Source organism: Eleginops maclovinus, chromosome 20 (assembly GCF_036324505.1).
Source record: "Eleginops maclovinus isolate JMC-PN-2008 ecotype Puerto Natales chromosome 20, JC_Emac_rtc_rv5, whole genome shotgun sequence".
Classification (NCBI taxonomy): Eukaryota; Metazoa; Chordata; class Actinopteri; order Perciformes; family Eleginopidae; genus Eleginops; species Eleginops maclovinus.
In genome coordinates this window covers 23,988,943-24,013,528 of record NC_086368.1, presented here as the reverse complement: position 1 = coordinate 24,013,528, position 24,586 = coordinate 23,988,943, and the positions used below count along the sequence as shown (strand labels likewise).

Below are 24,586 nucleotides of genomic sequence, written 5' to 3'. Positions count from 1 at the left end.
CACCTTTTAAGCAAAAATCCACTTAGTACTTGCATAAGTAGAAAGGCAGAAATCCCTTGATTTTCTACAAAAGCACTGAATTTGAGGATAATCTTCGCAGTGTGACGTTTGCAGGTCTTGCATACTCTGCACCCTCTCTAAAAATACATACAGAAGCAGACATACATACACACAAGTACTCATTTACAGCAACAAAAAAGCACCCAGCGACACTTTCCTAAACACACACACACACACACAAACTCATTCCCCAACTCATTTTCTTTTGTACCAGCTCAATAAGACTGCAGGACAGTGAATCCTATTAGATATGAGAAAACAAAGACAGGAACGGCTCATTGAGGAGGAAAAAACACGCTCCCTTTGCATATTCCTTCACGATTCTGGCAAGACCGCTGGGAGATTGATGTGTCTGTCTTTTTCATACCTTCTGTGACTGCTCAGCGAGGCGCCGGGCTCCACGAGACTAGCCAAATTCCTGAATGATGAATGTACACTAGTGCGTCCACTGGGAGAAAAAACACATTTCATATCAGCCGAGAGAAGAGGTTGATATTGAAAATCATCAGGAATATCGCCTGCGACAATATTGGAAATTTTTATTCTAATTGCATGGATGAATTGAATGTGCCGTCCTAATATATCCCCTGCGCCACAAAGGGAATTGTATAAATGAAGCATCGCAGATTTGTTTGTGTGTTTACTGCATGTGAGTGTTTGTCTGCCCGTAAGTCATTTTCACACTCGCCTTGTGCTGTTGATGATTGCCTGTTTACTCGAGCAAAAACTCACCACAATGTTAACATATCATATAAATGAAACTCTGACAAGATCTTCCACCCGCATATTACAACGTACCAAATTGTCATACGAGGCATATTTGTCCAAATATTAGTGTTATGAAGGAAAGGGAGACAGCATATCAGTATAGAAAACCATTTTTATTTCTCATAAGGCTGTCCTGTAATGTACTTGTATATCTACTGGGGGTTATCTGTATGTTTCTCCATTGTGACTAATACTTTCTCACAGTCATTTTGAATCAATCTTCTCTCTCTCTCTCTGTGTGAGAGGGAGATCCACACAGCAAACTTAGTCCAGCACTCACCCATGGCAACTTTCCACAGCTGAAAAAGACACTACCTGTCTGATTATGGTCGGAGATTTTCTGCTGTTGTTCTACGTCCCTACTGGATCTGAGGGCTCGGGGGTTGTTGTTAGTGCAGCTTTCTTTAGTGAGGCAGTTCTATACAGTGTTTTCCTCATCTTTACAGAAACTACAAGCATTAACTGGCTTAACCAAGGACATTGCTGTATGACGAAAGCTTACTTTTATGACTCTGTTGAGGCTTTTTTCCAAAGCAAGCATGTACTCCAAAGCAGTTCTATACACAAAAGCCTCTGGATGAATGATACTTATATTCTGATCAATATTCCACCAAGGGGCTCCTAATAGAGTCTTAAATATATTTTTCAGCTTCTTGGATCTGTTATCTTATATGTGATGTATTTATATATGTATATATACACAAATGATCTTACATACAAAGAAAAGAGGTGCTCAATTTACAACAGGCATGCCCACAATTTAAAGTCAAAATGTCCATGTGGGGCTTTAAGCCTCTCAGAGATTCTTCATTAACTCATAATACGCTGCTGGTCTCCACTGATAGTCCAGTGTTTTTCCACCACGTCCTGCTTGAGGAGTGGGTCAAATACGAATGCCTCTCACACAGAAGGAAAAGGATACCAAGGTAATTTTCATCCGCTTGCTCTCAGTTCTGTGGATCCCATGTTCAGGTCCATGTAAGCTCACAAACTTGTTTACCTTCAGGAGGGGCAAACGTCTTAAAATAATGTTTTAGCAACCTCTAAATAACCCCTGCTAAGCTCTTTCAGTTTTTGAGGGGGGACACGTGTGAAGGGAACAGAAAGAGTAGGTCAAAAACTGGCCACAGCTGTGAGGAAGAGGAGAGTCACCAACATGGGGCTCATTGATCAAACAGGGGATTAGTCTGGTTTCAAATCCTTGGCACCACGCAAGCAAAGCTGTTTTATCTGGGTGGATATCCTTTCTGTGGTCCCAGGTAATCCAGTCAGTAGCCATGGATGTGATAGTTTTTGTCCGTTTGGTGGGAAGAGAAAGGGTAGATGAAGGAAAGAGCCTGGCACGCAGCCCTGCAGTGGGGGCTCTCTGTTAGGTCCTGGGATGAATCTGCAACACAGAGGAGGAAGAGGAGAGGAGAGAAAACACACATACACTTAGATAGAACAAAGGAATACAAGTGTGCAAGGATTAGACCCAGGGGAATTGCTCCGTTCACGTTTTTCAAAAACAAGGGGGAGTCTTTTGAACTGTGGAAGCTTTAAAAGCCTCGTCTCACCTCCCGGTTCCTACTGCTACTAAAAACAGTGCTGAAATAGAGGTGTGCTTGGCATTTATAGGTATAACGGGATATATCATGAAAGCTCTTTGTACAAAAAAACCTCAGTGTGTTTCCATGCTGTGCAGTGAACTCAGGCTCTCAAAGGAGCAGGGGCAAAAACATAAAAGGGCACCAGCTGCAGGTGGCGGGGAACCAGAGTGAAGACAGTTTCCTAGAAGGTAGAGAAGTCTACATGAAACTGCATCATGTTTTCTCCATATTTGGGCCATCATACATCAAACTTCCACCTCTTAGAGGGCACTTCATCCTGTTCTCTCTCCTGGAAGGGCACTTCATGTTTTCTGTTTGACTGGAAAGGTAGCCTCAAGGGGAACTTATGACTTATATTCTACTGGAAGTTAACCTAAAGCACACTTCATTACATTTACTTCACTGTAGTGGCACCTTAAAATCAGACTTTAACATGCGTTTTCGGCTATAAGGCCACTCTCAAGGGCACTTTAAAGAATCTCTACCGGTAGGTCAATGTTGAGGGTAGTTTATCAAATTTTCTCTACTAGAAAGGAGCATTAAAGGGAAGTTTATCATGCTTTCTCAACTTCAAAGGCATCCTACAGGGCAATTAATAAAGTTTTAACTACCATTGGGGCATCCAAAAGGGCATTTGTGAATTTTTGGGAAAATAGGGCAATTTTCCCGCTAACCATCTCCCTTAATCAACCAGTATGTCTGCTTTGTACGATTTCTGACTATCTCAGACCATTTTAGCAACATCCCCAACGTCCCCCACCCTCCTTCATTTACACCTTCAAACCAAGCCAGCCAATCACAGATGAAGATTTTCCTCCAACCCGAGAAAATTACTTTGGCTTTGCTAAATGGGATCAGGGCTCCTGCTGTGGAATCTGAGCGGTCTCTCTGTGCCTCTGGTTCAGGGACTCTTATTGAGCCTCAGTTGCAGAACTGGGCACATTTCAATGGCACATTGTGCAACCTTGAGACTGCCATTGAATGTACTGCTTTTTCTGCCTCCTGCTCAACCTTAAGCTCTCATCTATAAACTATGTGCATGATGTCTACAACATTCAAGGTCCCTACCCTTTTATGAACATGTATTCAGCTAAAGCATGTACATGTCATACAATATATTTCTATACCTCACTTTCATCACATTTTTGATATAGTTATATTACTGAATGTACACTGAAGACATCTGAAGTTCCCTGCACACTGTGGGGCTAATTAGAAATCCCATAATCCTGTTTAAATAAGAAATACAGCCATGACATTTCCAGCAGGCTTGGCAGGTGGTCGCCAGGTGTGTGGATTTGATTTTGAATGGTGCTGCTTGGGACTCTGAAGGCTGTAGTACATAGAGCCTCGAAGCGCCAATATGTTGAACATGCTGGCAAGAGAGCTAAATGATTTAATTGATCATTTTCTGTACATGGATTTATGTGCACATATATATTTACAGCAAGGTTTGTTGTTTTGAGAAAAAACTTCACAGGACATTCAGGGAAACATTACACATTTTTATCTAACAGAAATGTAGAGAATGTAAAGTATGAGGTGGCTATGGCTCAAGTGGGAAACTTCTCCGATATAAAAATCAGCGTGTCAGTGGCTTGATCCTAACTTCTGCAGTCAATATGCTAAGTGTCCTTAGTCAACATAGCTAGCCTCAAACACATTGGATGTCTTTGTAAAGGTTTAGGTTCGATCTTGGATCAAAGTAGTGGTTTATTAATTTTATTTTTCACATGGACTTTTGTTATTACTTGCTCGTAAAATGTGTCCTTTAAGATTTGCTCTTACTTAAATAACACATTCACAGGGTTAGACAGCCTCCAAAGTACTTTATACCTTGGGGTGAGCATGCTAGAACAGTTCCTGACACAAGGAGAGGATTGCAACAACATTGGCAGATTCTTTTTTTGAAGACCAGTTGACTTGTTCGGACAGACTTAAAATAAGCTCTCTCTCACAGCCACCTTATAATGAAACACTTAGCAGCACTGACGTATTCTCCCTTGCCAACTACATCATACCTATTTAGGAAACTGCACAGCAGCTGTTCCTCTGCGTGCTCTAAAAAGCTTCACAGCCTCTGATTTAACAAGCTGATTTCACCCCAGGTCTGTTCACAGTGCGTTTTTCTGTACAGATTTGGTCTTTTTGTCCCCTATGATCCTTAAACAGAGTTATCTTTCACGCTCATCTGTCCAGCATTTGCATCTGTATCATCTACTGATGGAGCAGAGAGTGACCTCTGTCAGAAGAAAAGCAGTAACAGGTTACACATTAGAGCCCGCTATCTTTTTCAGACACTATTCACCAGAGGTTTGTTAGTGGGAGAAAAAGGGTTGTATGCTAATTCTGTCATTTCAGCCCAGATGCATGCGTGTGTGACTAAAAGTGTCCTCTGTTCTTTTTTGTCCTCTGTCGCTTCAAATGAACAGTGCAGCAGGTAGCAGCGGATTGCTTAAGGATTTCCTGCCTATCCAATCTTTGCTGGCAACTAAGCCGTCTGCATTCTAATTTGCTGGCCGCATTAAATTGCAATTTACTCAGACTTCAGTTAGTAAAAGAAGCCAAGGACAATTGCCTTAGCAAAAGAATTTAGTGCAAACACAGCCTAGCCTTTTCCCCTTTCTTGTTTAGTGCTGAACAAATCAATCACGCAAGCTGAGAAACCACTTCAAACTGCACTAAAACACACCGTGTACAAACAGAAGACAGCAAAACACACCAAGATCCATTTAATGTGACATTGACAATGGAAAAACAAAAAGTGTATAAGATAATCAGTAGCCCACCCCTCCCTTATAAAATGTAATAAGGATGACAATCTGGCCTTTCCTCAGTTCGGACTGCCGTTGTCAGCTCATAACATTATACAGGGCTGAGGCTGGAGAGGTGTTGTCAAGCACAGTGATGGGACAGATGATTTCTCTGTGACGTTGAACTGTGTGTGGCATGGCTGCTCGGTGTTCATTTTGATCAAGTGAGGTCTCCCGATCTGACAAATGAGATGGTGATGCGTCTGCTGGCAGGTCTCTTTTGCTCTGAAACTGTCTCACAGATGGGCTACATGCTGTCACAGAGTGCTATTTTGCGTGAAAAAGTGCCATCCGCTCTTTTCAATAAGAGACACGTGGGTCTCTGGACAGCAGGTAAATCATGTTGGACTAGTTGAATGGGCAGCATGAAAGATGAAGGTGCATCCACTTGAATTCAACATTTTAAGCACTTACACTAATGAAAAAGTATATACTCCATGGTAGAAAGGCTGTGGCCTATTGTACCCGGGTTATATATCAGGGGAAGGCAGATCTAATGTGGGCGAGAGTTTCTGAAAGGTGCTGCCTAAGTCTCGCTTTCACTGTGACTTCCTCAAACTAAAAGGTCTGCCTTGTGTGGTGCTACAGAACAAGCAATGAATGGCTCCCTCTCTGAAGGACACGAGGAAAACATTAAGAACATGGATGTCAGCATCTGGCTTGGTTTTGGATTCTTAGTTTTCATGCCAATTTTATTTAACGCAAGATGGCGATGAAATCTGTTGTCTGGTAAACATGTGTATGTGCCCGTCTTATTGTTCAGAGCAAAATGGAAACCTGCAAATGAAATAAAATGGCTGAGATAAAAAATGCTGTGTTGTGGGATTGCTGGCTTGTGACGGAACAAATACAAATGAGTTGATTTGGTCTGAGGCAGGTGAATGAGGAATGTTTAAAAAAAAGAGCGCAGAATGCAGGATAAATGGCCTTTCATGTAGGCTGTGGGCTATGCTGTGTGCTGATAGCTGCTTCAACAATACCCTCATAGGGGGATCGGGATATCAAGTGGACTCTGATAAGAAGAAACACAACTGAAAAGCGAAGAGGCCTTGCCCGGGGGTCTCACGCACTCTTGGAGCGCACACAAACACAGACATATCAAACACATCAAAACACGTGTGTTCATACAAGGCTACGAGCACACACAGAGCAGCAACTAGCATGTCACAGATTAGTGACTAATGGGATTGGCAGAGAGGTGTAAGGCACTGTAATCAAGCCCACACAGTGGCCGATAGCAAAAACAGGACATGGAACAAAGGAGGCGATGAAAGGAAGTGCGACTGATCCTGCCATTACAATATTCACAAACAGCAGGGTTCTGCTAAGGGGCGGACTTGGCTCTGTGTGTGTGTTTCTACAGTTTTCCAGGAGTGTGCTGCCACATTACATGCACCCTTACTGACTGATATAGTGCACGGTTTATGTGAAAATGCAGCAACTTACTTTTTATTTATGCGTGCACTGCCTGCGCTGGGTGATAAATATTTACAGTGGGTGGCGGTGCGTTCAGTATTTGTGTCACGCCTGCCTAATCATGCACAGCATGTAAACACACACTTGATTATTTCGCCCTGAGTATTTGGGTTAATGAGAAGTCATTGAACATGAGTTGGTCCCACTCCCTTGCATTACAGTGATGTGTGAGAGAGGCGGGAAAACAAAAGAAAACATAGAACAGCTTGAGAGAAAGACTAACCTTTACAGAAGCAAGAATGCAGCTCAATTTCTGTTGACCCATCCTCTGCATTTTGCTTCCGGAAGCTAAAAAGGGGAGTATGGCTGGGTATTCTGCAAAGAGAGGGTCAAGAAAAGAAGGACATGTGTGTATTGGGTAGAAAAGCAACTGACCTTTAGGCCCTCTTCTCTTTAAGGCTTCAATAATGTTAGACCAAAGCCATAAACTCATAAATATAAATATTATTCCTCCTCCAGAAACGTACCAGCTTGATTGATGCATGTCAAAAAACTCTGTTAAATAAAGACAATCATATTTGAATTATTTCAGATTGTGCAAAGGACTGAATTGAGAATTAGAGATGCATTCTTTGGAAGAGAACCAAGTACTGCGCTTTACCTCGATGGGATGGCATTCGATCAATAATCTGAACATTTTGGTGAATGAACGGGTCCAGTGAAAGCTTTATGTTTATTTGCTGACGTATAAATCTGCAGATCAACCTCGAGAAGCCCCGTTTGGTCTAACCTTCACTGGCTGTCTCCTCTTTCCCTACAATCTCATAAGTCTCTGCTTCTATTCAAAGTCACCAAGCACTAAGAGAAGACAGGGGTCCGCTGAGGATTGTGGGGTGGGGAGTTAATTAAATGAATACAAATCGGGTGAACAACCCGTCACAGAGTGCTGGACTGCTGGCTTTGAGGACTTAACTCCCTTCATTACTTTTGCATGCCGCATTCGGAGTCAGTTTACAGAGCCGAAAGGCAGTGCGCAGGCAGAGTGGCAGTTAACTTTATCTCCAACAGGAGTGTGGCCCGAGGCAGAGCCCACCTGTTTGTTTACTGCCTGCTTTATGTTTGTTCTTTACTACTATGGGCCCATTAGATAGGTTGGACACACTGAAAAGAGTCCACCTCATTACACGGAGGGCAAAAGATGCTTTCTGAGAAGTGCGACACGTCCCACAGGTTTGACGCTGTGCATGTTTGACGTTTGAATGGCAGAAGATTAATTAAAAATTAAGCAGGCAGTTGGCAGAAAAGCTTTTTTCTTAAAGCATTAAACAAAGTATTCAAACACAGCGTCGTATTTCTAGTGATTTCCTCATTTCAAGTCCATGAATGGAGGTTGATAAGTAAAGTGAAATCTGTCTGTCTGAAAACATGGGATGTGGATTTTTGTACAGAGTAGGCATAAGCTTGCGTTGCACGTGTGCATCTGTGCGTGCAAGTAGATGCATTTGTGCTCAAGTGTGTGTGAGGTCTCACTCGTGTGGTCTTGATTTTGTTCCCAGAGGAGCACATCCATCCAGAGTTGTCAGGCAGAGTCTTACACTCTTCTCCCTCCAGACACGGCTCCATCTCGCACCACCATTTCCCAATTACGATGGACGCTGGGGAAGGTGAGCACAGACACACATCAGGTCGGTTAATCATACACATACACATTCATATACAATATGTATGCACTTGTAGGTGCCAATATAAATGATAACACTTACAGTATGAAAAAAAAGAGGTTGAAGATGATAAATAGTACATACACTAGTTAAAAAATAAACAACTTGTAGCACTCCATGAAGTCAGAGTGTACTGAAAATGTTTTAACCCCCAAAACTGTAATAAAAATACTACTTTAGCGGATTGAATAATTAATACAACTATATCATTTAATAAGTGCAGCAACACTGTATTAAAATGTCCTGACTTGGAATAACATCTATTTACACTTGAATTTAATAGCAATGATAGTTCAGGCATCTTCTTTTTTTCTTTAAAAAACTGATGATTTAATCAAATTGGAGGAAAGACATCATGTCAAAAAGTATGTTTCTTATCCTCGGAAATGGTAACGGTGCAAGTATAGAACATGTACTGTTTAGGCCTTATATTGTTAGCGTACTGCGCTATCCATATAAAATGCTGTTCCGGTGTTCGTATTAGTGAATTATAAGTGAATCTATTGCGTTTTATTACATCCTCTATCAGTATAAGTGCAAATTGCAGCAAATTGAAGGGACATTATTACCCTATTGGGTGCTACAGAAGATTAAATGAGCATTTAAAAGCAAATGTTACAATAATTATTATGCACAATTTACATTTGTTAAGAGTAAGTGGAATGCAGGCAGAATCATCACAAAAAGTTGAACGAATGCAGTTCATCCCACGCAAACACACTTTGTGTAGATATTCTTCTCAGTCACCCACACACTGTATTTATGAGCAGCTCCAGCGGAAGACCCGGCCGCGGCTCTAAATGGATGTTTTTCCTCCTCTTCGGCCTCAGAGCAATTGTATCGTTGCTGCATGAGTACTTTTCCTGTTGACAATAATGTCGTATACCAACAGAAATTAATCACTATTTTGTTTTGATATGGCTACATTGCATGTAGGGGAGCAATCTCATTTTTAATCAAAACTAATTGCTTCTCATTAACATCCTCTGAATTCTTCCTCAAGCCATCTGACAAAAACAAATATGTTCTCATCAAGTATCCCTCCCTCCTTTCCTCTTGCACTATATGCATGTTTCTGGGTGAACAAAATGTGTGTGTGTGTGCGCGAGGCTGTGTGTAAAACTGATATGTTATAGTTGTCAGATGATAGGAAAAAACACCTTTCAGGCTTCCCTTCTGTACATGGTGTAGATTCAAGTAAAAACATATATATATATATATATAAATATATTGTTTACAATAATTTAGCACTGTAAATTAATCAAAAGGTTTTCTTGTTCTTCTGCAATGTGATGCTTTTTACAGAATTTCCAAAGTTTCAAAATGTGAATTCATGAAGATGTACTCCGTTGTTAAATCCAGATTTCTTGCTGTGGGAACTTTCATTGAATTAAATCATAGCAGAAACACTTTTTTTGAAAGTCAAGTCTTGTTTTATTTATTAACCACGATGTGTGAAGAACTGTTTTGTTTTCCCAACAGCCAGACGTCTCTGACAGCAAACGTGAAAAGTTCAAAGCTGTTTCTAAAACGATAAGTCACCTTTTCCAACCAAAACAAAATTCTTTCTGCATGCACAGTATATGCTTTTTAAAACTTCCCTCATCATGTTGACATAAAAGGAGGATATAAGGATAAATGTCTTGCTGGATAAAACAAGTTAAACCAGTATAATTTCATTTTCCAAACCCATGTTTTGAACCATTTGGAAGAAACATATTTTTCCCTCCAGCCCGTGTTGCCAAGGTTACAGGCCAACCACCAATCAATTGTGAGTATGAGCATCATGCCGTCTCCAACTGATGAAAGAAGATGGTTAAAGTGCAGTCCCTGGCAGAGCAGAGTGTGTTGCGCACACACACATTAGACTGGACACAGAGCAACACCCCACTGCTGCTCAGTGAACTCGCAACATTTCCTGTCTACCTCCTTCACTTTCCCCTCCATGAGCCCTGAGGATACTCAGCAACAGAAAGAGAGCATCCACTAACAGTGTGTGAACCCGCCCTCTGGCTCCCCCCATGGCTGTTTACCTTACCCACTAATTACCACATGTTGGTCCATCATCCACACTGTGCTCCCTGTTTTCCTGCTTTTGTTCCCTGGGTTTTCCATGCGCTAAATATGCATTTCACATCATTAATGGTGTTTGCATTCAGCTGTGGTTGATGTGCAACACCACAACGACGCAGGAAGTCCTTGTTAAGTGGCGAATTGGCTCGAGGAGATACGATTAATCACTTCCACCGCCACTCTGTTTGGCCCCTTCTTCTTCTCCTTTTATAGCAAGTGGGGAGAGTGGAGAATATTTTTGTCATCATACCTCACGAGGATTCAACATTGTGAATGCAGAATACTCTTGAAATGGAAAACGGTGAAGTTATACCTGCGAAGCAAACATTGATTCCTTCAAATGGAGCCAGGGAGAAAGCAGGAAAAGAGAGAGCAGGCTGAAGCAAAAAAGGCAGGGGCCGCCTCACATGAGGTGCTGAAACACGAGAGCTGCTTTGCATGAAAGTTGGATGATATTTACTGAACTGGATTCACCTCGGCCTCCCTGCCCTCAAATGTGTGAACATGAATGTAGATAATTTATACCAGGGTTTTCACAGTATTTGTTCTTGCTTTCTTATATTTTTCTTATAATGACAAATGTTAATTTCCAGCAGAATGTTTTCAAATCAATGAAAGAGTCGCATATAGGTCAGGATTATTGATCTTTATTGTTTGTTTTGACTGCCAACATGGTTCTGTAGTTGGTTTTACCATATGCCCATCTATATTTCATGTAGTTAGCAGGGTTATAATATCTATGAATTTTATTTAAGCCAATATCTTAAGATAGTTGTTCCGACTTTAGTGCTTAAAACTGTGTTGCTGAATCAAATCATGATGATGTGTACATTTCAGATTTAACTTCTCTGTGAATATGTATACTTAAAATAATGTTCACATATCTTAAAATAAATCAAGAAGCATTATTAAATGCTAAAACTTAACATAATGAACATTCATCATTAGTTAAGTTACCTAATTAAAACATTAAATACGACATGATATTTTGAAAGTTTTCCCGAGAACCAGACTTTTTAGGTGTCTTCATATTACTCCCACAAGATCAAAACTGGATTACCGGAGTCAGCCCTGTAATTTTAACTAAAGCAGGGCTGTGTTCAAAAATATTACACAGCACAGACATGATGATGTGGGTAGATAATGCACCATATTTAAAAAATGCACTTTTGCACGACCTTATTAATACATTGACAGCTTGTACTAAAAGGATAGTAAAATTTTAACGAGCACTGGTTATGAAATCCATCTTATAATTATTCATGTTCAAATTTGATCTTTGCCTTGAATATCGTTTCAGTCAGTCTGTGTGGAATACAGCAGGCCCATCAAAGAAAACTTGACAACGCATTGTTAATGACATGTCTGCTCTGATAGCCCAGAGGAGGAAAAAAAAAAAACAGGAAAGGAGTCGAGATAAATGTTAAAACACTCTTCATGTCCGCGTCTGAACCCGGGCCAGGACTTTTGGCTCTGACCTTGACCACTGGATAAGATCCATCTCTGGGCCGGGATCCATGCATCACTCTCTGGTGACCACTGACCTCCAACAGTCATTTTATTTCAACTACTCCCAGTGCAATCGTCAGCATAGCGGCTACAACCTTTGTTCCGACATCAGCAAACTTTACTCACCCTCTGTGTCTTCCTGAGGAGGAAGAAGGGATGACTGACAATTGACCACTGTTCCAACTAACCCTTTTGGGCCAACTATTAATTTTCAGATTCATCTGTTTACAAGCTGCGAGCCTTTCATTTGATTTACCAACACCAATTAACACAATCCTCACACGTTGCCATAAAGTAGCCTCAGTGTACTGTCAAAGATGACAGATGGGCTTTGAATAATCAGCAAAGAGTGTTTGATTCAAGATGTTCTCCATGTAGCAGGCTGGAGTCTTTAACTTTGATAGACAAACAAGCGAGAGTGGGACATAAATTGATTGAAAAACATGAAGCGCTGGACCTTTTACAAGTGCATCTGTCAGATCACTGGTGAGCGTGCACTATGATGGATTGAACCGGCTGACACGTCCCTGCCAGGAAGCAGAATGTTTGAACACCTTGACGGATGAGCAAGTGTATTGATTTCAGTCTGTGTCAAAATGTGAATACATGCGTGTTGGCCCCGAATGAATAGTTAATGTTTCTTAACTTGTGGCTTGCAAACATGGACTTAAATTATTTCAAAGCAAAGGCATTTTCCAATGATCTCAGACCGTAGTGAGTCGCATAAATTGGTCACCTTTAGCCAAAAGCGATTAGGCTTTCCATTTTCATGCCATTGTGTTTGGATCAATTTACAGTAAAGGGATGGAGGATCGATGCTTCCCACAACATCACAGTTAACAACCAGCTTAATTTCTTTCACTGACTCATTAAAGCCCCCTTTGTCCGCTTACAGAAAGTCCTTTGTCTCTCCCGCTAACCTGAACAGTTGATCTCACCGCTCTGCAAGTGCCCCGATCACCCGGTTATCCAACAAACAAACAGCTAATCAAGTGCAAGTAAGCAAAACGGTGCTAAAGTAGACTGATGATTTAAATAAAAAAAATAAAACCCCCCACATTTCCTTCCTAATGAGATAGAGGTAAGAGTGCATGCATTGTGTAACAGCAGTAAAATATTGAAAGGGTCATAGGAGCATGGATCAAATGAAGAAAGTGTGTAATTACAGCGGGATCAAGGCTCAGACCCCTGACCCCGAGATCAGCCTCATACAGCCATTATTGCATTAATCATTACCCCACTCTCAGGAAAGTGAGAGCCCAGGTCTGATTAGCTATTCAGAAAATATAATTTCTCTTATTAATAACACTGTTTCTTAGAATTTCTAATTGACACCCGAGAACCTGCAGGAAAAATTATGTTTTCTCATTTGATTATTTTCCCGATTTTAAGAAGTGCCACAGAGAGAGCTTTTCAAATGTGTGTTATCTTGGAATAAATCAGGTACATCTGCAATGTGTTATTATAAATACAAATATAATGCATTCATGAGGAAAACACAGAATGTAGAAAATCGCTACAGCTAAAATGTAAATTTGGTATTTGCTATTACATTGAAAGCTGTACAGTGTCAAAATTATTCGATGGTATGATTCCTTTTAGAGTGTCTGTGTGCAATTTTAGCATCCGTGAGTTTTACTTTGTGCCTGTGGAGTTGGTGTGTGTGTGTGTAGGAGTGTGCTTATTAATGGTTGAACAATGACTCCTTTTGTTGTGCGCTTATTTCCTTTCCTTTATGTGGTAACGAAAGCGATTTACGAAAACGCATCTCCCACACAGCTGACATAGATCTGCCTTTTGTTTCTCCGCTTCTCTCGGAGCACAACTGTAGACTTGTTACTCCAGTATAGTGAGAGCAGATACAAGATAGGATGTTGCTTAAAGATTGAGACAAAGACGAGGAAGAGCAAAACTAAGCTAAGGAGACCTGCAGCTGAAGGTCAGCGGTTCTCCTGGCATGTGAAAGGTTGAGAGTCTTATCACATTGTCAATGCTGTGAGAGCTCAGTGGGATGTGACAAAATGGAGGGGAGACAAACCTGCTTCCCAATCATTATCTCCATCTCCTCCAAAGACACACACATCTTTCTGTTTCCTGGAGGGTTTCACTGCTTGTCAGTCTCTCCCTATGTCTACCTGTGTGTGTTTTTGTCAGTGAGGAAAAAGGGTTATTGTTCTGTGTTGTAGAGTATAATGTGCTCCTTTTGTCCATCCCTTTAGGAAGTATCTGCAGCAGGTTCACGTCTTGCCAACCACACACAGTACCAGGGGGGCTGGAGAACAATACAGAGGCAAACTGATGGGGGGGGGTAGGGATTTTTTATAATGGGTGGATGAGATGTTTGCTTCTTGGGTGTCATAGGTTTGTAACACTTTGCTGTCCGTGCAAGGAAGTACAGTTATAAATAAACTCTAGGAGGTGAGCTACTGTATGTATTTGTGCACAAACAAATATTTTGTTTAAAAACTGTTAAAAATACATTCCTTGAATATTAGGGGTGGGGTAAATAATCAATACAGCATAGTATCGCGATACTGCGTGGCGATATTGTATCGATACACGGATGCCAAGTATCGATATTTTATTATATAAACTATTCATATTGCAATTAAACACAAAGCGCTCAGAATTTTGACTTTCTGCAATTCTTAGAACTTTGTATTTTTTCAGAATTTTGACCTTTTTTAGAAAATGTCAGAATTTTGATTTCTTTGAGAGATTCTCAGAATTTTTACTTTTCTCAGAATTGGTATTGATCTTAATATTCATCCTTTTTTACATTTGCTTATTATTTTTTCTTTAATAATTGTATTGCATTTTAATTTTAAAGTTATTTTATACAGCTTTGATTTAAATCCATATATATATATTCAACACATTCTTGGGGATTTTTATGTTACATTACTTTGTATAGATTTCATTTTAACATTTTATTTTACATACATAATGTAAGATTCTGCTACACAACCTTTCATTTTAAATCAGATGTATTGTAGATATGTTATAGTATTCTTCTATAAATCATTAAATTAACTAAGATGTTTTCTACGTGTTTTAATACGTATATTTGAATATTTTGTCAGAATCAGGTTTATTGTTGTAGGTAAACGCAACCTTGGTGTACATGGTGAATACAGAGACACAGTTGCAAACATAAGTGGTTGAAATAGTAAAAGTAATCGAGACTGTTGGAAAATATATACACATAACCTTTAAATTCTTCAAATACGTAGCATTTAATGCATCAGATAAAAAGCTAAATTTTGCAGCATCTCAAAAAGAGATACAATTGTTATCTGAGTCAAATGGATGGATTGCTGAAATAGCTAACATTAAGCATTTCAGAAATGGTGGAAATGACAATAGCAGGTAACATAAGTTAAAATGGTTATTTAGAAGCAAAAACAGCTAGCCCTACATGGCAAACGGTTGAAATGACCATTTTCTGCTCTTGGTGGTAATAGTACATCTGATTATGTTTAATTGTATGAACAATATTGCTTTATGTATTTATTAGCATAAGTTCAAATGAACATGTATTGTTAATGAAGGTGTATTTGAGTTCATCAACTTTGGGGGTACTTTAGAAAGAAAAAAGGGAACTTCTGCTCTAGCATGCGTGCGATTTTCTGATTGCATCTGTTTGACCAGTGGTGTATGCAGGAGAAGAACAGCGCATCTTGTCCCTCCCCTCAAGTAGTGTTCATGTGCGTCTCCCCCTGGATGTATCTCAAATGTACCACGACAACCTGTCATGTTTGGCTATACGCGCCTGCAGCTAAACAGAAGGGTTCATTCCCCATCACTGATCAGCAGCGAGTGTGCATCTGCGTGCATCTCTTGTTGAAAGAGTTCACTGCAACAGCAGCTACATGACAACACAAAGTGGTAGCATGTGCGGATATTAGGGCATCGGCATGCATGTGTTGAACAAATGAGTTCATGTTTGTGTGTGTGTGTGTGTGTGTTTGACCATGCTGTGGCTGAGGGCTTACATGTCTCATACACTGGGATAAAGGCAGTGGTGCAGTGATGAGCGCCTAATCCGAGTGCATGTGATCGGCCCGGCGAGGCAGGAGAGATATGAGCGTTTGACTTGTTAAAAGGGATGTTCTTCACTAAGAGCCTCGTTGGCCCTGACATAACTGGGACATAGTTCCCCTTGTCAAAGCTAATAATCAATTCCAACTACAGGGATAATCTGACAGCGGACCCCTGCTGAGCATGACACCTCAAAGCTGTCGTCACATCCCCATATATTAATAACAACCCAAACCGTTGCCTATAGCAGCTGCATTAACCCCACAAGGCCCTCATTCAGGAGGTAGTAAACACTCGACAATGGGACTGATCCTCACTGTGGGCTTTGATTCTAATGACCGATAATACAGCGCGTCATTGAGACTGCCTGCTGCTGCAAATTTGGTCAAAGATAAAAGAGTGCTCATTCCTCCAGGCTCTGTGTCCAAACCAAGTGACCTCTGAAGATACACTTTTGATTTGTTCTATCAGAGCACAGGCAATTCTTTATATTCCTTTCTCTTTTGTGGGAACATAACCTGTGTTTGTTATAGGGGCAGCAGGTGTCCCCCAGGGGGGCGGAGAGATGAGCTGGGCTGCGGCATCATTCCTCATCTGGACGGAACATTAATAACGCCGGGACCTGAGGAGAGAGCTCCATCTGGGCCAGGCCGGTGCTGCTGAGGGGAAGAGACCACTGACACCACAAGTCTATAATCCCTCACAGTGCTCAGCCAGCGGGGCCTATCTAATAAATACATGCAACTTTATATCTTTCCTAGATAATCTAAACCCCCCCGCACATGGCAATTTTTTCCCACACTCATTTAATTAAATGGCGTGTTTGCAAAGTGCGACACTTCCGACTACAGATGAGCTTTTATGAATAATCACGCAATCATTTCGTTTGCCCTTCAGCCCCTATCCCGTAGCGGTTTCGGTGTTAAATAAATAACAGCCTGATTCACTTTCAAGCAGATAAAAATGATCCAGGAGAAGGACCTTAACTAAAGGGAATCAAATTTTCAAGAGGTCAGGTTCTTTTGACTATTTTAGTGTGGCGCAATGCTGCTCAATACTGTAGCGTGCTGTTCAGTGGCTTGTCTTTTCCATTCTTATCACCACTCCATCTATAAGTGCTAGTTAATCAATACACAAACAGCAAGGACTCTCTCGCTGCAGGAGCCTGAAGCATGGAGGCATGAAGTGTTAACAACATCTCCTACTTCTCCACCTACAGTCCTCCGTCCACGTAATTTCTATTTGTATACGTTTGTCCCACTTTTACTGTTCTTTTTCTATCACGTGTGTTTCATCTGTGGTTAGGTCAAGAACCATCTCTGAGTTTGCTGCTATCATTTTATCCATTTTGTCTTAATAATATGTCTAGTAAAAAGACACGATCAGAGTAAATATAAAGGAGTGCTAAGTCTTTTCTCTGTGGAATAGACAGTCTGGTTGCCTGCATTTCTGAACAAGGACACCACAGTCTACAAGTCTCAAGTTCAGAGCTCTGTAAATGTTTCATTCAGCAGATGTGTCCAACCACATGGAGACACACATTCAAACCTGAACAAAAAGCTCACAAGGACTTAAAACTTAGCCGCTCGCCCAGAGGTTTTATACAGTTTCAGGTAATTCCTTATCAGACAGAGAGAAAATGTGTGTGTCATCCTTGGCTCATATCTAATTTATATTCTAGGGTTTTCTAGAGTGTCAGCTGTGGCTAACCAACCCCGAGAAGCCCACTGAGCAGGCCTGTCTGGCCCTTCATGTATCACCCCTCATAATGAAGATATTTTGGTGTCATATCTTGGCGAGAGGGCAGCGGAAGAGATGACTTTGATCTCTGCTGAAGGTGTGGGTGCAAAGATCGAGATTGAAGAGCAATAAATTAGCTTCCTGGATTGAAGGGGGCATCACAGTTCTGTCTCAGTACACTTGTGACTTCCTGTCGACTTTTTTTTTTCTTTCCCATGGAGCTGCCTCTGCCTGATTGTTTTTCTCAACTGAGGTAATTCAGGTGCACTAGCCTGGAGCTTGCCTGACTTGTGTTTATTAGTTATTCATTTCCATCAGCCTGAGCTGCCTTAGGCGATGTGATCTGCAACGTGCTCCCTGCTCAGGTGCTCAACAGCCCCACTGGATCATCCCTTATCTCCCATGACACCCAGCAGCACAGCACTTCAGATTTGTAATGGTTGAATGTACTTTTATTATTAGAAAAATGAAGCAGCAAAGGAACATTCATGCTTTGGGTGTTTTTTCCAAGGTGTTTATTAAAGCATGTTCAGAATAAGTATTTTTGAATGATTCATTGTGGAAAACTAACCTTGCAACCATTTTATGTTTTTGAAATGTCATATTTACAGCGCACGTCATGGAAACAGCTGCAGTCTGAATGAGCCACTGAGGAACCTATTATGTAATAGTTCAATAATGCATGTATTATCAAAGTAATACAATAATTAATTCAATTCAGCAGAAATATTTAGTAACCTCCAGTGTGCTTACATGGAAAACCTCTCAGATTTTTTTTTTGTCTCATATAAATGTTGAAGATTTCTTGGAATATTCATAAAATGTACCTTATTTATTATAGTGGAATTATAAATGAAATGACTGATATTTAGTTGTTTATTGCACTATACCTTTGAGAATGCTATTTATTATCATAAGAGTGCTATTTATTGTTATTGTTCTTTTTTTCTTCTATTTCTATTTTTTATACCAGAAATATGTGGTGTTCTTTTGAAGAAACATAACCACTGCAGAGTTTATAGGGGGAAAAACTGGATTACATTAAACTACAGTTCTTTAAAAGCATTTTTAATATCCAGTGCTAAGATCTTTGGATGGCAACTATGGTATACTTAGAGCTAGGGAAAGACTTTTTCCCTTATTCCATACTTTATATTATATTATATATTACATAAACTAAAAAGATAAATGTTTAATGCAAGTCGGTCTAAAGAGGCATACCTGTTTCCTGCAAGAAACTTGGGTAACACACCCATAAACCACCTCGATACTGTTACTTTATCCCTTTTTAAATACTGCATCCAGTAATCGTGGATGTTATTTGACACGTATGTAATTTATATATGATTCCAAGTAAACTGGGCTGGGTACAACAGGTTTAAAATATATAATTCTTCCCCACACAGGAGTCATTAGTAACAAATAGTCAGCTGTAGGATAATACTAAAAACACACAAGCGTTCCTCACCATCCACACAGGAAGGTTTGTTGCGTGTCGTCCCGGCCACTTTCCCCGGTAAACAGGAGCACTTGACTGTCTGAGAACGCTCCTCAATGCGATTCTTGTTACAGCATCGGTGGGCGGCTATCACCTCACACGTACCTCCCTCTGCAGATAAACACACAAAGAAACACACGGTTATTACATGTGAGACAATAATGTGAGAGGACACATGTCACTGAGAATTACCTATAGCAAACACAATGCTCCTGTACATTTTCATACATCAGAAATAAAAAAAACCAACAATTATATAAACAAAACAGAGGTTTAGGGAAACTTCACTACCCAACCTCATCATATCATGTGCGGCACACATGCAGTACAATCATTGGGCACTTACACTGTAAGTGTGTGTAACAAATTGGCCCTCAAGGCATCTCAATTATGTCACCTAATTGCCTCTCATTCAGTGCTGGCTGTCCTCATTCCATACCAATCAGCCTATGGTGAAGATCACACCATGCACTCGTTAATGTAGCTGTCTTTACCCCCTTGATATTTTCCACATGTTGTCAACATGATTAAAAAAAGGCTGGACTGTTAGGACTTCTCCGGGAAAGACCTGGCAGTCATAGCCTTCAGTCATATTCTTGAGTCATATTCTTAAATGTCTGACTCCCATGACTGAGCCAATGCATTCTTAGACCATACTACACTGAAGTATTAGCTCCAAAGCATAGGTGACATCAGTCGGAGCAAATGCTGTACAAAAGGTCCCGCTGTGACAAAAGAGAATGTCAAAAAGATTCTGTGAAAAGAGGAGGCGATGTGCGCCAATTGCGGTACTGGGTCAAAATAACAATAGGAAAGATAGCCCACGGGAGGGAGAGGGGGTGATGGAGTAAAGGGACATTCAGAAATGACTGAGACCGGCAGAGTGAGAGAGAGCTAGAGGACAAGGTGTGTCTGGCTGCCAGGGACTGGCCATGCCAGTGAGTAATGAGGGAGCCACTGGAAGTGCCCCCTTCACACAATTATAAAGCGGGACGCTAATGCAGCCAGTGGAGCTGCAGGAGAGAGGCCCTCCATCACCGCTCTCCCCTTTCCTTGCGCCCCAGGAAAAACTCTTTATCTTTCCTTGACAGCCACCGCAACAGACACCAGCGTCCAACAATTAAACTGGAGTTCATCCCTGGACAGAGGAGAGGAGAGGAAAGGAAAGAAGAGGAAAGAAAATGAGAAGAAAGGATGGGAAAGGGGAAGGAAAGGAAAGGTGAAGGGAGGAAAGGAAAAGAGTAAAGGACGAGGAGAGGAGAGAAGAGAAGAGAGGGGGAGAGGAGAGGGGAGGAGGTATTTAATCAATCCCCTCTGATTCACAAAAGAGATAGAGGATATAGAGCAAAAAGAAGGGGAGACCAAATGCCACCTTCCATCTTGTTTGTGCCTTGTTCAGCTCAGCTGTACTAAGGTTTAAAGATGACATCCTTCTGCGGTTTTGCATTTGCTTCCAATGGGATGAAAACAACTGGTGTGTGTTTTCTCAAGCTAGGTTGATTGTGCAAATGTTTAAAATGGCTCGGATCATGAATTACGGAACTGAGCTCCCAGCAGCCCAGACAAGTTTGGCAACAGTTTTCTTCTCCCATTCCCATCACTGTCTGCTGTTGCCAGACCAAAGGGCTCCGAATCCAGGATTAAAAGGCAAACATTTGCAGTCCTGCTGGACCGTGCTGTCGTGCAGTATTAATGTCACTCTCTCAGCACTTGTTGTTAGATATTTCTAGGCTGGAGGAGGCAGAACACAGACTATAAAAGTGAGGGGAGAAAACCCTTGAGTGTGCTAAAACCCCAAACTCCACAATGCATTGGCTTGTTGAATATTTTACCGACAGCTTCCTGACCTGCAGACTTGCTTTCAAGTCAAAGCAGATCACTGAATAACTGAGGACTTTACATTGCATCACAGAATACCAAATTGGTTATAATTCCCTCAGCTAGCTGCAACACTTGCTTTACAAGTAAGCACAACAGCTTACATATAAATCGCTGCAATGTAAAGTAATGCGTCTTCTGTTGGACTTGGGAAAGTTTTGGATGATCATTTCTTGCTAACAATTTTACAGGAAAAAGTAATGAAAAGGGTTCTGAAAGAACTTGAGCAACAAACTGTCTCCTGCTGGGAGAACTAATCCCTGTAGCACCTAATAGTACATAATCAGGGATAGCTGTTAACATACATGCATAAAAGTCAACAAAACCAAATCTTCAGGTAGATAAGGGAGGTGTGGGAGGGAGTAGTGGCAATAAGGTTTTTAGCAAGTTATGGCCAATTTTAAAGCCTGTTTATTACCCAATAATTACCCAAAAATGCGACATATGCATAACAAATATCATACCCGCAGCAATTCAAAGTTGCAACTGTTTCAACCTTGCAATTAAATGGTTTAAATTGATTTGTGCCGGCTAATTCTTCAGAAAATAAATGTAGTTCCTTCCTCTGATTGTATTTGAGTTTCCTCTGGTAAAAAGTTACATAGAGTATAGGTCTGGGGCTTTTATTGTGAAAGGTATGCCTTATTTTTTTATACTTTTGGACATTGACTGAATTAAGTAATGAGCTATTTAGAGACAGATCACATTTTTCTAATCTATTATGATAATTCATTCTGGGTTATCACCGACACACACACATAGGCACATGCTTGTGAGTGTATCATTGATGGGGGTGAGGTCCAGCCACTGGCCAGGTGGACATTATGGGCGATCACTATCAACCATCTGGTATTTGGAAGAGGGGGCAGGGTAAATGGCTCCACGATGATTCTACTGGGCCAGTCGCGAGTACCACTTAGACGGCAAATGGCCACTTGGTCAAGAGGTAAGTTAATTCCGGTAGCTAGGAGTTTGGTAAACGACCATCCATTATCTGAGTCTGAGTGTGTGTCCATATGAGTTTGTTACTGTGTGTATTTACTCACACGGTACGGTGGCACTCCATAATATATGCTGAAACGCTCAAGTGCGCATCAGTAACTGTGTGCATAACGGTGCATCACAGGATCCCAACAACTGGAGACGTGATGGATGTAGTGCTCAGAGCCTGTCAGGCAGCTAAAGGGGTTAAACCAACCTGCTAAGATGGAGTGGGTAGATGTGCACTTTAGCCTTTGGTGAAGGGAGGTGAAGAGCATCGATGGGACCACTGGCTGCTCATTTTTCTCTTGGCGGCCCACAGTGACAGCAGCCATTAAATGACTGGATGAGGTGATTATGTTTAAGGAAATCAATGCTTCATTGTTCTCAGCTTAGCCCAACGGCCAATTAGGAGCTGTTAATGAGCTATGGTTGTAAAATGTGGACAAAGATGGGCAAGAATGAGCTCAGAGTAAAAAGCAATACTTCATACTAGAATATTTTCTCAATAGCAATGAGATATTAAAGACCAAGAACATTTTAAGACAGTAAAAATGCAAAGCTGCTGTCTTTTTACACTTACATTAATGTATAATATTAGCAAGAATGTAACGTTCTTAAAATAGGGATGTTGTCTTATCATTAACTATTCCTTTTGAATGAAGAGAGTACCACTGTAACATGGACTCCCACAGAGAGTGTTTTATTACAAGTTGTAGTCTTATGTAGAATCTATTTTGCAAGCCTATCACTTTTAACTCAGTTTAAAATGGGTGTTTTAGCACAAGTCAGTGTTTTATTAGCCCAGTTTAACCTAGAAAAAGTATCTGAAGTTTTGTTCTGCAGCAACAGAGGGAATTATTACATGAAGCGTGCAAACCAGTGTTTCCAGGCATCTGACCATGGACCAAATCATCTGTGAAACACCCATGCAGATCACCATCAAGTGCTACAACCCATGATGAGAGCATCTCACAGAAGTCAAGGTCACAGCAATAAACCCATTAAAAGTTTATCCACCTGGAAACTCCACACTCACAGGCATCAAAGTGGCGGTTTCTTTTCATCCTCTGAGTGACAAACAAACTATGACTGCCTTTTGATCACACTGCAGTTGGCAAATTTAGTCACAGAGATAAATGCAGGTGCTCGTGACAATATCACTACAAAAAGACAAACAACTTTTACCGCCTTGGCTCAGCTTCAGCATCAACAACTATAATCTATGCAGAGTGGCCAAGAGCAGTAATCACTGGCTTGCCATCAACAAGCATTTCTGTCGCCTCCTCCAACTCTCTTTAGCGCTCTCGCTCACACTGCTGCAGTTATTAAGTAATGACATATGGCCAAAGGAATGAACACAGCAGTCGGGAAAACTTAAGCCTCTCAAGGACTCGTCATAACAACTTAATCAGTGCACACTCAGGTGAAAATGAGTGCCGGAGTGCATGCTGGAGTGCATGTTTTGTTTTGTCAGACAGCCAGCTGCAACATCAACCACGGTCCATCTTTATTCCCAATTCCTTGTTGCTATTCCCCAGTGCTTTTGCGTTACACTTCTAATTGTCAATTTACATCTCAGGTGGCAACACAAATTATGGCTTCCACTATGAGTAAATAAATACAGACATGTGTTGAGCTGAACTGAAAATGTAAATTCGTCACAGTTCCTCATTCGAAAAGCAGCTTCATTTCAAATCATCGCTGAAAATGATGCACGTCTGAAAGACAAATTGAGACTCACGTCTGCCAAATGCCTTTTTACAAGTGAACAAAGTCACTTTGTACCGTGCGCCAGAAAAGTCAATTCAATCTCCTGCAAAACGTTTCATTAAGCAGCAGATTGTTTGTAGAATTTAAACATTTCTGTCAACTTTCCTCAGTTTGAAATGCTGCATTATTGAAAATTACCCTTTTTTGTATACACAGTTTTAAATATAATACAATTTATCTGATTCAAAAGTCGTCAGATACATCCAAAATGAATAAAAGCCTTATTCTGTTTGTCCCGATTATATTTTTAGATTATTAATGATCTGATTCAAGAAGCAAAAAGCATCAAAGTGGCTCTGGGGCAGCTGTCCCAATGCATATATGTTTAATGAAGCTCATCAGAATTTAGATTTTCATTACTTAAACATTAAGTTTAAGCCTCATGAACACTCCCCCTGATTACTTAGGATAATGTTTAACATGCTACAAAGCACCGTCGAGTGGATTCCAAATGGAGGCTTTCAAGGCAGTACCAGAGAACAACCTTTTTATGACCTTCCTCCTGGCAACCAATACTGTTTATATATTTAATCAGAAATGACAAAACGGTGATTTACTCCATGTACTTCTGCAACGTGACCAGTTAAAAAAAGAAGACCCTTTCTGCTTTATGTCCATGACGGAGTATCTCACGAGTGTGGCACAAATGCTCTCTGCTTCACACCACAGAGAATGGAGGAGAAGTGTGAAGTGGCAAAAAATAAGAAAAGGCAAAAAGAGACTGCA

At 40.8% G+C, this 24,586-nt stretch overlaps 1 protein-coding gene across 3 annotated transcripts in view; it reads right to left on the bottom strand.

Annotated features, from left to right (window-relative positions):
- Nucleotides 1-922: 922 nt before the first annotated feature.
- Nucleotides 923-24,586, bottom strand: part of LOC134882329 (chemokine-like protein TAFA-1) — a 104,324-nt gene continuing 80,660 nt past the window's right edge. For 2 of the 3 annotated variants that reach the window (XR_010168142.1, XR_010168141.1), the window contains exons 3-6: nucleotides 19,199-19,339; nucleotides 8,177-8,301; nucleotides 6,930-7,021; nucleotides 923-2,215 (exon numbers count right to left, since the gene is read on the bottom strand). Coding sequence is in view for 1 of the 3 variants with exons in the window: in XM_063909970.1 (XP_063766040.1) it covers nucleotides 2,198-2,215; nucleotides 8,177-8,301; nucleotides 19,199-19,339 (284 nt within the window). In the remaining 2 variants the exon portion in view is untranslated. The remainder of the gene's footprint in view (nucleotides 2,216-6,929; nucleotides 7,022-8,176; nucleotides 8,302-19,198; nucleotides 19,340-24,586) is intronic. The other variant, XM_063909970.1, reaches the window with a different exon arrangement.